The 14,853-nt window shown below is 43.8% G+C and overlaps 1 protein-coding gene across 2 annotated transcripts in view; it reads left to right on the plus strand.

Annotated features, from left to right (window-relative positions):
• Window positions 1-779: 779 nt before the first annotated feature.
• DACH2 (dachshund family transcription factor 2) overlaps window positions 780-14,853 on the plus strand; it is a 240,894-nt gene continuing 226,820 nt past the window's right edge. For both annotated transcript variants that reach the window (XM_009090572.4, XM_030229066.2), the window contains exon 1: window positions 780-1,261. In XM_009090572.4, the coding sequence (XP_009088820.3) occupies window positions 780-1,261 (482 nt within the window). The remainder of the gene's footprint in view (window positions 1,262-14,853) is intronic.

Here is a 14,853-nt window from a genome sequence, read left to right on the forward strand (position 1 = left end):
TGGTGCGAGCGACAGCAAACTTGCACATCTCTCACATCTCCCTCCGTCCTGCTTGTGCTCCGTTCTGGAGGGTCTCGGCTTGCTTTAGGCCTGACTCAGTGGCCGTGGGATCGCGCTCTGTCCTGGGCCGGTGCTCGGTGCTCCTGCTTTGGTACCCGAGACAAACGAGTGCTTGTCTCGGGTACCAAAGCAGGAGCCTCGCACCGACACCCCTCCTCTCCCACTGCCTCCAGCTCCGGCGAGGCACAGGTGTTTTATCACTTACAAACGTGCCAGGGAGAAGCGACCGCTCCAACTCCCCGCGGCAGGGATGGGAACGGGCCCAGCGCTGCCTCCCCTCCGCTCCCTTCCCTCCGAGCGCGGGGCAGCGCCCGCAGGACCGAGACCCCATCACAGCCTGGGCAGCCCCGCGGGATCCCGTCACAGCTCGGGGCACGGGGCGCTCTCCCAGCCCCTGGAGAGGGAGTCCCTCGCTGCCCCAGCGTCCCCCAAAACTTTGCCCCGAGTTGCGGCGCTGGGGCGCGCTGCCCTCGCTCCCGCACGCCCCCCGCCCCAGGTGCGCGGCCGGCGCTGCCCCGCCCCGCCCGCGCCCGCAGCCACTCGCGGCGGCGGCGCTGGCGGCGGGCGGGGCGCATTGGCTGGAGGGCGCCGTCACTCTCCCCCGGCGGCGCTGGGGAGGGGTCTGGGCGCTGCGTGCGGGCGGCGGGAGCGCGGCGGTCCGGCGGCACCGCACGGAGCGCAGCGCGGGGCTGAGGCAGCCGCGGGGAGCCGCGCCGGCCATGGCGGTGTCCGCGCCGCCCGTCATCGCCGCAACTTCCAGCGGCGGCGGCGCGGGGGGCTCGGCGGGTTTGTTCCGGGCGGACCCGCTGTACTCCAGCCCCGCGGAGTCCCCGCGCCTCACTAACAGCCTCGTCAACACTTTCCTCTCGGCCGGCAGCGGCGGGGCCGGCGCGGGCGGCGGCGGCGGCAACGAGTGTAAGATGGTCGACCTGCACGGGGTGAAGGTGGCCTCGTTCCTCGTGGAGGGGCAGGAGCTGATCTGCCTGCCGCAGGTCTTTGATCTCTTCCTCAAGCACCTGGTGGGAGGGCTGCACACGGTCTACACCAAGCTGAAGCGGCTGGATATATCGCCCGTGGTGTGCACGGTGGAGCAGGTCCGCATCCTGCGCGGGCTGGGGGCCATCCAGCCCGGCGTGAACCGCTGCAAGCTCATCACCAGGAAGGACTTCGAAACTTTGTACAACGACTGCACCAACGCGAGGTGAGCGCAGGCTCCGCTCTCGCCCCCGGCCGGCCCGCGGGGAGCGCAGCCGGGGGCGGGGGTGCGGGTCCCAGGGGAGGGGGGCGTTGGGGGCACCGAGGGGCTGAGCGGGGCCGGGGTGCGGCGGTGCCGACACGGAAAACTTTCCCTGCTTCCATCAGCCCCCGCCATGGTCGGGACCGCCGGGCAGCGGAGCGGCTCCGCGCGCCGGTCTCCAAACTTTTCTCCAAGCAGGGAAAGCCGATAGTTCCCGAAAACACTCCTTAAAAAAACCCCAACCAGGATATCCAAAAGTTTTCTCCGTTACATTTGTCCCGCTGGAACCCGCGGCTGTGCTCCGGCGCTCCCGCGGGTGGTGCCGGCCGGGTGCCCGGGCAGGGGCTGCGGGTCCCGGTGCCCCCGGAGCGGCTCCGCTCCCGCAGCTCCGGAGCGGCCGCAGCCCCTGCCCTGCCCGGCTTCGGTCACCGAGCCCCCGGATCCCTGCTGGGTCCTGCTTACTCGGGGTTATAATCCTGGTTTGTGACCTCATGGCTGCTGCCTTTAGAAATGATAATGATCTAAATAAACACAAAACCCTCTCGGGGCTCGGCAGGAGCGCTGGTGCCGTGGGGCAGGGTGTAAGGCAGGCACTCCGGAGTTCCCATTGCCCGCTTCAGCAGTTGGTGAGGGACGTCTCCGAGAACATTTCCATGTCAGCGTGCTGCTGCTTTCTGTGGCAGCAAACTTTCTTTACAGACGCTTCAGCGAGCTTTGGATGCGATATCCGACCTGCGGCGTGCCCGTGCTCAGTAACTGAGGGCTTTGTGTCACTGGTTCTACCTGCTTAGTGCTGAACGGGGGTTTTATCTTTAATAACTTAATTTCCTGCCCTGCGGGGCCTGATCCTGCACTCGCCGCTGGAGCGGGAGCAGACCGGGCGTTATTTTTGAAAGCAATGTTTGCTTTGTTTCAAATCACTTTATATTACAGGTGGCACTTTAGAGATGCACTTTATTCCTAGATCTGTTACTATGACCTATGTGCTTTTTTTCTTGCTCTCGTTCTGTTTCTGTAGCCCCTTCTCCCGCTGCCTATTTCAATGTCAGGCACCTCGATGACATCACACCCACTTCTTTATTTTAGTGATGGGTTTGGAAGTAAGGTCTGAGGCTTACATTAATTTTATTCCAATACATTAGATTACTAAGGGGCGCATTTAACATGTAAATGCTTCTGTGAAATGTTTCTGAGACTCGACTAGCATTAAAGTTGATGGTTAAAGAAAAACATCTCGTTAATTTCTGTGACCGTGCCAAAGTTTTTTATTAGGGAAATAGAGGATCTGATATGATGTAGTCTGTAGATGAAGTCCTTTGATTTCTGCTCTTATAAAACCAGCGTTTTAAAACTCGAAATGCTGCAGTGTTAAATGTTTGAAACTTGTATTTCCCAACTTTTTTTTCCCCCCTTCCCTTTGACAAAGACTTACGGGAGCGATAGGACGAGAGAATGGGAAATGCAGGCACCAGTGGGTGAGGAGCCAAGGGATGCTCCAGGAGGGGCTGAAAGGAGCAGAGAGTGGAACGGAGCCCTGGGAAAGGCTGCGGATGAGGCAGAGCTCTCAGCTCAGACTCACACGTGTTGAATGTGCTTAAACTCTCCCCACCCTGCTATGAAAACGTATTTTTACCTGTTCAAGAATAGCAAATCCATTTATATTTCGCTTCTTTGTGCCTCATGAAGATGCCACTGGTTGGAAGGACCTGCTCCCATCAGGTGTTTTGCATTGAGGGTTTCAGGTGTAACGCATGAGGAATGTTATCAGCACACCTGAAACTTTGTTCAAGGATTGTAACCTAATGTTAATTGTATTCTGTCCTGCTAATTAAATGCTTAATACCTCATTTTATTTACAGATTATTATTTCCCTTGAGCAGCCCATACTTACTGGAGAGAATGTTGGGTAAAAATAGTTAAATACATGAGTAATCTTAATTATTTTTGTTTGCTGTGAAGTGACCTGGGAAGCACTGCAGTGCGTGTTATCAAACAAATCAAATGCAGTAGAACTGTTAAAAGACATGCTCACAGTTTTTAGTTCTGTACCTGGAAAGTGAAGGCTTGAAAATGTGTGATTTTTTTGAAATAATGCTCTCGACTCGGAATACTGTGCATTGCTTTTCTAGTTAGCTATTAAAATTTTTAAAAAATATTAATTATGTATTTATTTGAATACTGTAGAAATGCTGCAGTGAACTCAAGAGCTGCCAGTGAAAGCAGTAAGATGCTGGGTATCATCATTTTCACTGGTAATTGACTTGTAAAAGTCAGCATCTCTTATGTTAGTGTGCACTTTCAGTTATTTTTTGAATCGGGATGCAAACTATCAATTATATATAACCAAAAAAAAAGATAAATTCTATTTCCATTGCTCACTCTATTGCATTTTTCTACTTGAGTTTTGTAAGAGCTTCAGAGAAGCACACCCGTGGGTGAAAGTTTTGTGGTGTGTGTGTTCTGTAGCAGGAGTTGCTCTGACCTGTGTATTTCTGTAGTCCCTTCACACGCACTGTTGAAATTGTCATTCACATATTTACACAGTTTTCCTAATGTTTGTTTTTAGCCAGCACGGTGCACTCTTAATTTGCAAGCAAGGTTTGTGAAATGAAACTAACTGCTCATTTCATTGCAGGTCCCACCCTCAAGTGAGTACAACATACTGACAAAATTTAGCTCCTGATGGGCAATACCTTAAAATATTACTTATATTATGGAGGATTACTTAAATTTAGTAGTAAAGCATAACATTTACTTAACTAGAAAAAAAAAAAGCAAACTATAATGATGATGTATTTTTAAAAGAAAATTTAAAACTGTAGTAAGAACATGTTTATGGTAGTACATATGTCAGTCCTGAAAAACAGAATTACATGAGTGTGATCACAGCCTCTTCCACGCAGTTCTGTGTTTGATGGATGCTACTGGCCACTGGAAAGGCATAGTGTTGGTCTGGATTATTCTGTGAATGGTCAGAATACTTTCCAGTAAAGAGCATTTCAGTGCATGGTATATATTTTTATGATTTAAAGTAACCATTTAAGCTAATATTTTGCATTACTTCGGCTATTCACAAACAATAAAAGGCTTCAGAAATGAATTTAAGCAGTAAATGCAGACATTTAATTTTATGAGATAATGAGGGTCTAGTCATGTTGACTATTAAAAGCTACCCTATAGTCAGCAGTACTCTGTCTTTTATTAGGAGACTGATGTCAAGATGATAATTAAAGCAATCCAGCCATGTAGCACTGCACACAGCTTCCTGTATATTGATAGGAAATGGGAGCATCTGATTGTCCATAAACTTCTTTCCCTAAGTGGATATTTAGCCTGCATTCAGACTTGGCCAAATGTATGAATTTTGGAGGTGTTAGCATTTTTAAATAAAGATCAGTTTTTCAGTTTCCCTCTCTTCCTTGGAGAGGAGGCTCACTTCAGACACTCTGGAGAGAGATCACTGGCAAAGTGGATTCTGCTTGAGCTGGAGAAAGGAATTCTCCCACTTTCTGAGCAGTGCAGTTAGGCTTTTGGAAAAATCCCTCTTTCTTTTTGGGTATCTTGAAAGTCTGTGCCTGTTCAAAACTCCTAAAATACTTGAATATTTTCATCAGATGCATATCTAATCTGGAGAACCCTTGATTAAAATCCCCTTCTTTCATCATAGCACTAGAGCTCCCCATTTGAAGGATAACATGCTTTTCCTCCAAAATGGAGTATTTGTATGATTCCTGCATGTGTATATGCATAATACATATGTAATTTTCTACTGAGACTTCTACAACTGAAAAATACTGTGTTTTTGTAGCAAAGACAAAAAAGCTAAACAATTAGGTATTAATGATATTCTTGTTGCATATTCAAAAGGTCTTTGCAAGCATTTCTTCTCCTTTTTTTCTTTTCACCATTTCAACCTGCAGAACTCTTCACTGTCACTTCAAATCACACAATTCTACGAAGATAAAACAACATTTAAACTCATTTGCTTTGGGAGGAAAATTGAGCATTTGCACCCAATAAGCCTGATTGTGGAACTGCATGCAAATTGTGTTTTGATTTATCTCTTTTGCACTTTTTTCCATTTGAATTGATCTTGCATTAATTTCGCCAAGCGGCTCTGTGAGGCTGCAGATGTTGCCCTGTGTTTAATAAATCAATGAGACAGATCTGAATGAATCACTTCAGATGGATTCTCTGCTCGGTTTGATGTCTAGATGTTATTCTTAGCTTGTTATCATGACAGATGCATTAATGTTCCCATACACTGCCAGCAATGTCAAAGAGATTGAAGCTTTTAAAGTGGCGGTATCCCCTTTTCCCCCTTCTGTTGGAATAACTAAATTGCCTTTAGGAATAGGTCAAAATATAAATTTAATCTTGGCATTATTGTGGGGGAAGATGCTAAACTTCTGATCGTATTAAAACGCAGGCAAATGCAGATTCTTACAGAATGATTAATTATTCCCAAATAGTGGAGATCAATATTAAAATCTAAACATAGAATAGCTCCTTAATAGAGTAACCACTTTCTCAACATTAATATTTCATTGTAATAGGAATGATACGAATAAATAATATAAGACTGGAACATGTTAAAAGTATTGCTATAAATAGAATATCATCGTGTCCAAATTGATTACAGGCTGAAGTAAGGCTTTTCTTTTTTCCTTTTTTTACCTCATTAAGAATTTTCTTTTAAAGTTAAGTATGTCTGGATTCAACATCTGTTAGATTTAAAATACTTGTTTATTATGTTTCTGCTGTTACTCGCTGTGTAGGGCCAGTTGTGTTGGAGAAGTTGTTGATCACTGTTAATTTCGGGTCAGTTTAGTCTGGTATCCATGATCTTGGGCAGAACCTGGGGAACACAAACCATCAAAGGCTAGGACGTGTCTTTGTGGAAAGGTTTTAAATTCTGAGGAAAAGATAGCACAAAGTGTAAAGTACTTTGCCATGAATAATGAAGATCTGTTTCCCACGTAGGCTATGCACAGCTTTTATTCCTCAGTGGTTACTAAACCACTCGTGGTCATCTTTGTTTTTCTTTAGAGGATAAAATAGTATTTTGTGCAGTCATTTTGTTAAACCTCATTTCTCTCTGTGACAGTTTTATTTTCATTTTTAAAATTATCAGGAGTGTTCCTTTTCCTAATTTTTCCTTGACACGGAAGAACTTTGACTTTTTGTCTTTAAGGCTTCTGAGAATAAATTGGAGAAACTGGCTGTAACGGATCTAGATTTATGTTGGCATTCTTGGTATTCTTGCTCCAGTAGTTCCAATTTGATAAAGGAAACAATATATGTAATAGAAATTCACAGTTTATTCAAATGAGTTTAAGCTTTAGCATTGTTATATTTGCCTTTCTCTCACCAATATATCAATGTGTGGCAATAGCATTATACTCAGAAAGCCTCCAGAAGGGACCAGCTCTGGAGATGGGGAATTATTCTCACGCTGGGGCTGTGGCTGCACACACAGCCTCTGTTTGTGCCCTGCTTTGAAAGGCAGGGAAAACCAACTTTGGTAGGGCTGAGGAGCACAGCAAAACCCACTGAATTAAAGAATTATGTTTTAATTGTATGGCAGTGGCCTCAGAGTGAGAAAGTAGTCTCTATCTACCTTAGTAATTCTGCAGTAAATATTTCAAAAGAGCCTCATGAGATGTTCTAAGAATTGTCTTGTTTATTTCACTGCTTTCAGGTTGGAACTGGTATTTTTTAAGGGCTGTTTGTCAGCATTAGTATTAAAAAGGTGTTGAAATCTGGGCTGTAAAGTCTCTGTTTTGACTTTGCTGAGGTGAACCTCCCTTTCATGCCAGGGGCCGTTTTCCAGTGCAAGGGCAAAGAACTTAAAAATGTTTCGAAGATCTGAGCCCTTCTCATCAAAGGTGGAACATGTTTACTGAACCCTGCTTTTGGAAGAATAATGTGTTCCTATGTTTTTGGGTCTGATCTTGTACTTGCTGAATGTAGGATCTTGAATCTCTTTTGTGCTTTTCCAGAGGTGATAATTGCGAATTTTCTGAAGTTGCAAACAAAGTTATCCGAATCCCTACTTTAAAATACATGGAAAGTTCCCAGCTGGTTGCTTTTGTAAGTTCTTTGTGTGATTATCAGTGTAATAAAACCTGTAGGTGTATGGAAATGTGTGATTTTAATGATTATTTACATGCACAGTACTAATATCAAACACAAACGTAATGAGGCTGCTTCAGAGTTCCTGCTGTCTGGGATGTGTTCCTTTGGTGTAAGCCAAGGCAAGGTTTTTATATGTTCTGATTAAACCTGCATTGCCAAGCACAAGTATGTTAGTTAGTAATGATTCTTAGTGATTTAGATTTATCCTGGTTGATATTAGAACTGTCCCTCGAGGCTACAGGCTTTTGATCTCTGTTCCCTCTTGGTAAAACAGGGTTATCCAAAGTGTCTGGGTAATGGGGTTTCCCCTCTCCCTCCATTCTACAACCTGTAAGAAACACTGATACCTATTAACCAGTGTACTTTGATACCTGCCCCAGAAGGTTCCAATATCCGATCCTGTAAAGCAGAAATTTCTTTGCTTGCCTTTAATTTTTGTTAGTGCAGCCATGCTGTTGTGTTGTGTGTGTGTGTGTGTAAAGTTTATTGTCACTAGCAGTCGTGGGGAGATTATATTCCCTTGTCAGTACATCCTGACCCCCTGAGCCCATTTTGCTCATTAAAATAGATTATGTCAGAGCCTTTGGTGACTCACAAATACCACTTCTCCAGAAAGTAAGAACCAAAACCAATTAATGTGCTGCCTTTATTACTGTGCAGTGCTTTAAAGTGTGATGTTTAGCAGTGTATATTGTTCCTATGATCAGGTATAAAATGTTCGATTGCAATTGTGCCTGATGTTATCAAGTTTCTGGAAATTGATATCTGGTACTGGCATTTAACCTACATCCACTCTGTCTGCTATCTCTGGGATGGGTTAAAAAGAAAAAGTACTATTGATCTGTAGCTGGATTAAAGTTTGAAATCGGCAACAGCATGAGCACAAAAGGCTTTTTTATGATTTCTCAGCTTGCCATTGATCTACCAGTTTTATTGCATTCATTATTTATTAAAAGAATTTGCAAGCTAAACATAACGTTAAGCTAGTTTGCACACAGGGACTGCACTTAGGAAATTGAATGGAAATTGCATTAGAGATGAACATCTGTGCTATTTTTCCACTCGTGTGTTTATGGGTTTGTATAAAAGGTGTATTGGATTAACAGTTATAACCATTATAGCTTGCAGCAATATGTTAGAACCCCAAGCATTTAGTAGTTATTTAAGAAGGAGACTCTTTTTTCTTACACTAAAAAACATGGTAATGCCATGACAAACAGAGCTTTTATTGGATTATTCCTTATTAATGGGCTTTTTACAACTAATGTGTAAAACTTTAGGTATCTTGCTATATTGTGCATGTGCACTATTATCTATGCTACATAAAGCTCCGCTAATATTGTCATTAATTGAAGGTTTCCAGTGACAGTATTAGTTAAGGATTTGGCATGTAGTCACTGAAGTATTGAAATGTATTTTATAGGAATTGTAAGTATTGAAAAGATCCTTAATATATGTTCCTTCAGATTTTTCCCAGCAAGTCAGCTAGTTTACTCTCCTCCTTGAGCTGGTACCTTCTGTGATGTATTGTGTCAGTGAATCAGGTGAAGTCTAAACTATTTTGAAATATTTTTCCATTTCAGGTAAATGGTTCAGTTGCCCTTACCACTGGCTGTAGTTGTGTGTGACATACGAGGTGTTGGGTAGATTTTGAATCTTGAGGTCATCTCCTGTAATGATTTTCGAGTTTCTTTCTTGATTGTGCTCCTTCTGTAAAACAGAGGAGGAAAAATTACTTCAGGGGCTGTGAAAAGTATGTTTGTATAATCAAGATGTTACTTATTTATTTGGTCTAAAAGTAAGTCCAGTCTGTTCATGACTAAAATGTACTGAAATATGTCACGTTGTGCATCACCAGTGCAGTTATTCTGTTCAAGGCTCAACCTGACACATCTCACAGCTTGTAAGACTTGAGGGTTTCCTGTGCTCAGACACAGAAATGAGCTCCATGCCAGGAGGTTGTGCTGCCTCTTTGCAATGCCACCCCCTCATCCTTTCTGGCTCTGGTAGGATGACAGTATTTTGAGCAGTCGTAGCTCTGATTTTTCTTTGAAAGAATCTCAGGGCTGTTTTTCAGTAGCATTTTGCATTTACTGGTCTTAGTCTTCCTCACTCTTGTTCCCAGCCATAGGCTCCTGTGATCAGAGTTTTCATATTCTATCAGATAATACATATCAGCTCCCCTGTAAGTTAAAACAGAATTTACATTTAATACAGCATTTTTGCAATTAAGATACACACCTACTCATTGATAAAATGTTTCCATACTGATGAATTCATGTATGATGTGAGTTAAACTAAACTGCTAGATTTTTCTGAAGCTCTCCCAACCCTGGAAATCAACATTGATTTTTGGAGAGGGAGACTTTAGAATAATCCAGAAATTTAGTGTAAATTGCATTTGCTATGGGCATGAGCTAAAATTGCTAAATAAACTTATAGGGCTGTGTGGGCTATCTTGGTGTCCTTAGTTAAAGTCTTTAGTTTTTTATATGCTTCTCAAAGCCATGTGAGTGAGTAACATTCTCAGCATGTAATTCAATTCTGTCTAGTCCGTGGCAAGAGAACTTTTAGGCTGGGATGCTCTCAAGCTATTTTAAATCAACAAAACACCAAGACTTTTTTCTTGCTGTTTTCAAGCCTGAATGGACAGTGGAATTCGAACACTTTTTATTTTAGAAAGTTCATCAGAGTTACTTCACACTGTGTATACAGTTCCAAATCAAACATTTTACAGAATCACAAAATTTTTGAGGCTAGCAGGGTCTTCTTGAGGCCATCTTTGTGCATTTTGAGATGAGGGCTCTCCCTGTCCCTAAGCTGGAGCCAGGTGGGCTGGATGGATGGAGCATGGCTGAGGAATTGGCTGGATGGAGATGCTCAGAGCTGCAGTCAGCTGCTGGATCCCCAGGCAAAGCCCAGGGAGCAGTGGTGTGCCAGGGTGGGGGTTGGCACTGAGGTTGTTTAACCCTGGGGACAGGGGCAGTGGGGTGGAGCCATTGGGGACAGTGACAGGGACAGTGGGATGGAGCGACTGGTGTCAGTGATAGTGGGATGGAGCCACTGGGGACAGTGACAGGGGCAGTGGGGTGGAGCCATTGGGGACAGTGACAGGGGCAGTGGGATGGAGCCATTGGGGACAGTGTCAGTGACAGTGGGATGGAGCCACTGGGGACAGGGGCAGTGGGATGGAGCCACTGGGGACAGGGGCAGTGGGGTGGAGCCTTCAGCAGCAGCCCCAGGCTGGGTGGGATGGGCACACACTTGGAGGGAAGGGATGGATCCAGAGGGAGCTGGACAGGCTGCAGAGGTGGGACTGGGTAAACCTGGTGGGGTGGAGAAGGCCAAGCTCAGGGTGCTGGCTGCCCAGAGCAGCTGTGGCTGTGTGTCCCTGGAAGTGTCCAAGGGCAGGCTGGACAGGGCTTGGAGCAGCCTGGGACAGTAGAAGGTGTCCCTGCCTGTGGCAAGGGTGGGATGAGCTTTAAGGTCTCTTCCAACCCAAACTATTCTGGGATTTTGTGGTCCAGCCCAGTTCCTCTGTCTCACTGGGATCAGCTGGAGTTGGTTGTCCTGAGCTGTCTCCAGTTAGATTTTGAATATTGGCAAGGATTGAGACTCAGCCCCTCTGGGCAACTTATTTGCAGAGTAGAAATAGCTGTGGTGTGGAAGAAAGATTTTTCTGGGATGGCTGGATTCTGTGGGATCTGGGAGTAGATGTCACAGGCAGCCCCTGCTGGGGTCACTGCCCTGCGCAGGAGTCACCCAGGCAGGTCAGCACAGACACTCTTCGTGGGAGTCAGCCAAGTCATCTTGTGCCATCTCTGTCTCACAAACAATTTCCTGAAATCCTGTGTGTGTGTGCTGAGGAGCTGACTTTGGCTATTCCACACTGCCCCTGGAGAAGAATATTTGTATATTTGCAATTACAAAATAAAGGAGGCTGTAAAGAAAGCTCCTGGCACAGAGGTTGTGCCAGGAGGGGGATTTTGTTACTTGTATGTTACAGTAACTTAAGAGTTGCTAATTAAGAAGATAAAGCTAGTTGAAAGAAAATAAAATACTTTGAGCTTAATTTAGAACCTCGAATCAGCATGTTTAAAATATTATGCATTATGGTTTTTCTTACATGTGCAGGGGTTGTTTTTGCCTAGTGCAAGTTTTACATGCTAGCTAATAGACTGTTTTGATAACAGTTAATCAGAGAATGTCCTGTGTCTGTGAAATGTTATCCCTGTTGTTTTCTGGGAGGCTGATGAAGGCATCTCTCTTTCAGGGCTGCAGGTGTCTGCAGCTGCCTCCTCTCCTCCCCGTAGTTTTAAATATTGTTGTGTGCTGAAGGAGGGCAATTTTCTAAAGAGCTGCTGAGATAATACTGAAAAATAGAAGCAGGAAAAATGTCAAGTCTTTCCAGTGAGACTTAAAATACATGTCTAAACAAGAAAAACTGAAACCCCTCCCCCAAGGGCAAAAACTCCCAAAACCAACAATAAAAAAAACGAGAGCAGAGCAAGGTGGCAAAATGCTGGCAGTTAGACAAGAGCAGAATATGGATACTGAAACAGGAGCCAGGGTAATGAACTCGGTGTTCTGTTCCCTCTGTCGTATGAGCTCGTTGCTGAAAGATGAATTTGTAGGTTTGAGGAGCCTTTTGGCTTCTAAGTCTTTATTTGTTGTTTTTTTTTATATATGGCAGTTCATGTATCTGATAGGTGACTTATCAGAATACCTTACGTTGAGCACCCTGCCGTTACAAAATCATTTTTCTGTTCTGCCAGGCTGTCTGCCTGTGTGCAGAGAGCTCAGTGCAGGCTGGCTGCACCCTTTGCTGCCCTGCTGCATTCCAGGTGTGTGCCATGCTCTCAGCAGCCACGGTGCCTCTGGCAGGAGCCCTCAGCAAGGGTTTGGCCAGAATTGCTGCTGTAACACTGCAAACCTCACTTGTGCTCGTGGTCAGCAGTGCAGAAGAGCATTAATTGATCCTGCTGATTATGAACTAAGATTTCTTGTCTCAGAACCAGAATTGCTGTCACTCCTTTCTGCTCTGTTTTTTATGAATTGTCTTGCTTGCCACACAACTGAGTTTGGTTCAAACAAATCTCTTCTTGCTGGACTTTAGGAACATTTCTGTCTTGCAGTTTCGTGAATGACTTTTTTCCTGCATGTTAAGGTAGAGGGTTTCTGGTCATTCACTTACCTTGCCCTATTTAAATATGCTTTCTTCAGAATTTTAGTTTGCATGTCCCTCTCCCACCCCACAACCACAGCCCTGTAACAACTGCTTCATCTTAGTTATTCGTCCTTAAAGGAGAGAATCTCTATTCCTCTTGGTGTGCAAACCAAAAAATATTGGTGAGACATTTGTTGTAGTCACCTTTCCCCAGTAATGCAGAGAGTGCAATGGAGTAGTTCAGTTTATGGTATTAGACTTTTAAAGCCATTTTAAAGAACTTGTGTTCACTGCCTGAAGGTCAGTTGAGTGACTGAGTTCTTAACACTGGTGTATTCTCATCTGGATAGAAAGTCTTCATGAGAACTTTTTTTTATTCATTCATGTGAAGTTTCTGATAGTATAAATGCCATATTTTTGGTGGTTTTTTTAAACTTAGCTATTAACAAGAAGTTAAATGCCTGGCAGGGATGAGCATCTCTGCTGCTCAGTCTCACATGTAAGGCAGCTCCATAAGTGACTTATTCTAGCAGGGCTGCCTTTCATTGCAGTGGTGTGCTGCGTTAGGGTCTGAGTGTGCTGCTCTGTGATGATGATTTCCCCCCATCCTTGGCTGTCACAGAATTTCTCTATGACATCTTCAGGTTCTTGTGGCCACACAGTTTCATCTTTCCTCTACATCTAGATTGACCTGTCATTCACAAAAACAGCACAATAACTCAGTACACAAACAGCAGACACCACTCACTGGTTTCATTTGCTGTGCTGGTCATGGAATTGTCTTTGAAACTTTAAAAGTGTCTATTAAGCTCAAAGTTTAAGAATTTCTTGACCATATTTTGATACTGGTGATTGTTTGCAGGGGTTTTTGATGCTACTGTTTACTCTTCTGCTTTTTAGTCAGAAGCTCTTTTTAGCATCTTATGCACATGAAGTTTATCTGATGATGTCAAGTTATTTCCAGAATAATCCCCTGTAGCGTCTAGCACTGTGAGAATCTGAGTGAAAGTAAACAAGTTTACAGACAGTAGGTGGGCAAAGAGTGTTTTTGTTGAAGTGTTTAGGTTGATTGCTTAGTTTGCTTGTATGACTGTGGGCAAAATTTGAAAGTTCCTTTTTTTGCTGTTGATTTTTCACAATGTCCTGACTTATTCCTCTGTGTAAGACTGCAGAGGAGACTGAAGGAACACAGAGGCTTTGGATCTTTCACGGAGGAGGAGATTGCTTTGCTTTGTCTTTTTGACTGATAGCAGGTGAAATTCCACAGTGGAACCATTGTAAAACCCCAGTCTTCAAGTGATTTCAGTGATTTTTGGATTGTACCTCAGTGCATGGCAATGAATTAATCTCTAAGTTACTTAGGACCACATCAGGAAACATTTCATGCAACTTTGGAAGTGGAATAATGAAACGATCCTTGGGACATCATTTGTATCCCCATGTATTTAGTGAGTCTCATATTTGAATAGATTTTATTAACATATATTTGTACAGGAAAAAAAAGTAGAGAAAGTGCGTAGTGGAAGCCCAAACCTTTCCAGTAAAGATCTGCATTTTTGTGATGAAATGCACTACATGGGCCAGGAATAGTGAGAGACAATAGATGTTCATTTGCATTGCCTGCTAAACACTTGTCAAGAATCAGGGGTTACAGGGTCAATAGGAATATTCACTTTTTCCATTAGGGGAAGTGTTTACCAGTGGTAATAAATACAAATCATTTTAGTATAGGGAATACTGTAGACTTGTTGCTGTGCATATATTGTGCTTTGCTCATACTCAGAAATCCTTACTTGAAGTTTAATCATATTTCATGTATTTGAGACTCTCTTGATTATTTTTAATCAGGGAGTGAATTTTAATATTCTAAGTGGAGGTGACTGCATGTAAAGAATAGTGAAAAATCATTTTAGGTACCTTAACAGCGTAAAAAGTAGTAAATTATAATTTTTATGTATTTAATTAGCACATACCTTTCCTAAAGGTTATGGCATCATTGGTAGCATCCTGGCTATTTAGTCAAATCTTGATTTACTCTTGCAGAATTCAGAAAAGTCTGAAAACATGATGAAGGGCAAAGCACCAAGCCCCTGTATTTGTGAGCACTGTACAAGCCCAAGTGGTGGCTGGTGATTAGAACTTCACACACACACCTGGCTTTTCTGGGAAATCCTTGGCACTCTCTGAAGGGGAATGGTCATTGCTGGGCTATTTCTGACTCTGGTTTTGGTGGAAAATTCGGCCTTGTGTG

Source organism: Serinus canaria, chromosome 4A (genome assembly GCF_022539315.1).
Source record: "Serinus canaria isolate serCan28SL12 chromosome 4A, serCan2020, whole genome shotgun sequence".
In the NCBI taxonomy this organism is placed as follows: Eukaryota; Metazoa; Chordata; class Aves; order Passeriformes; family Fringillidae; genus Serinus; species Serinus canaria.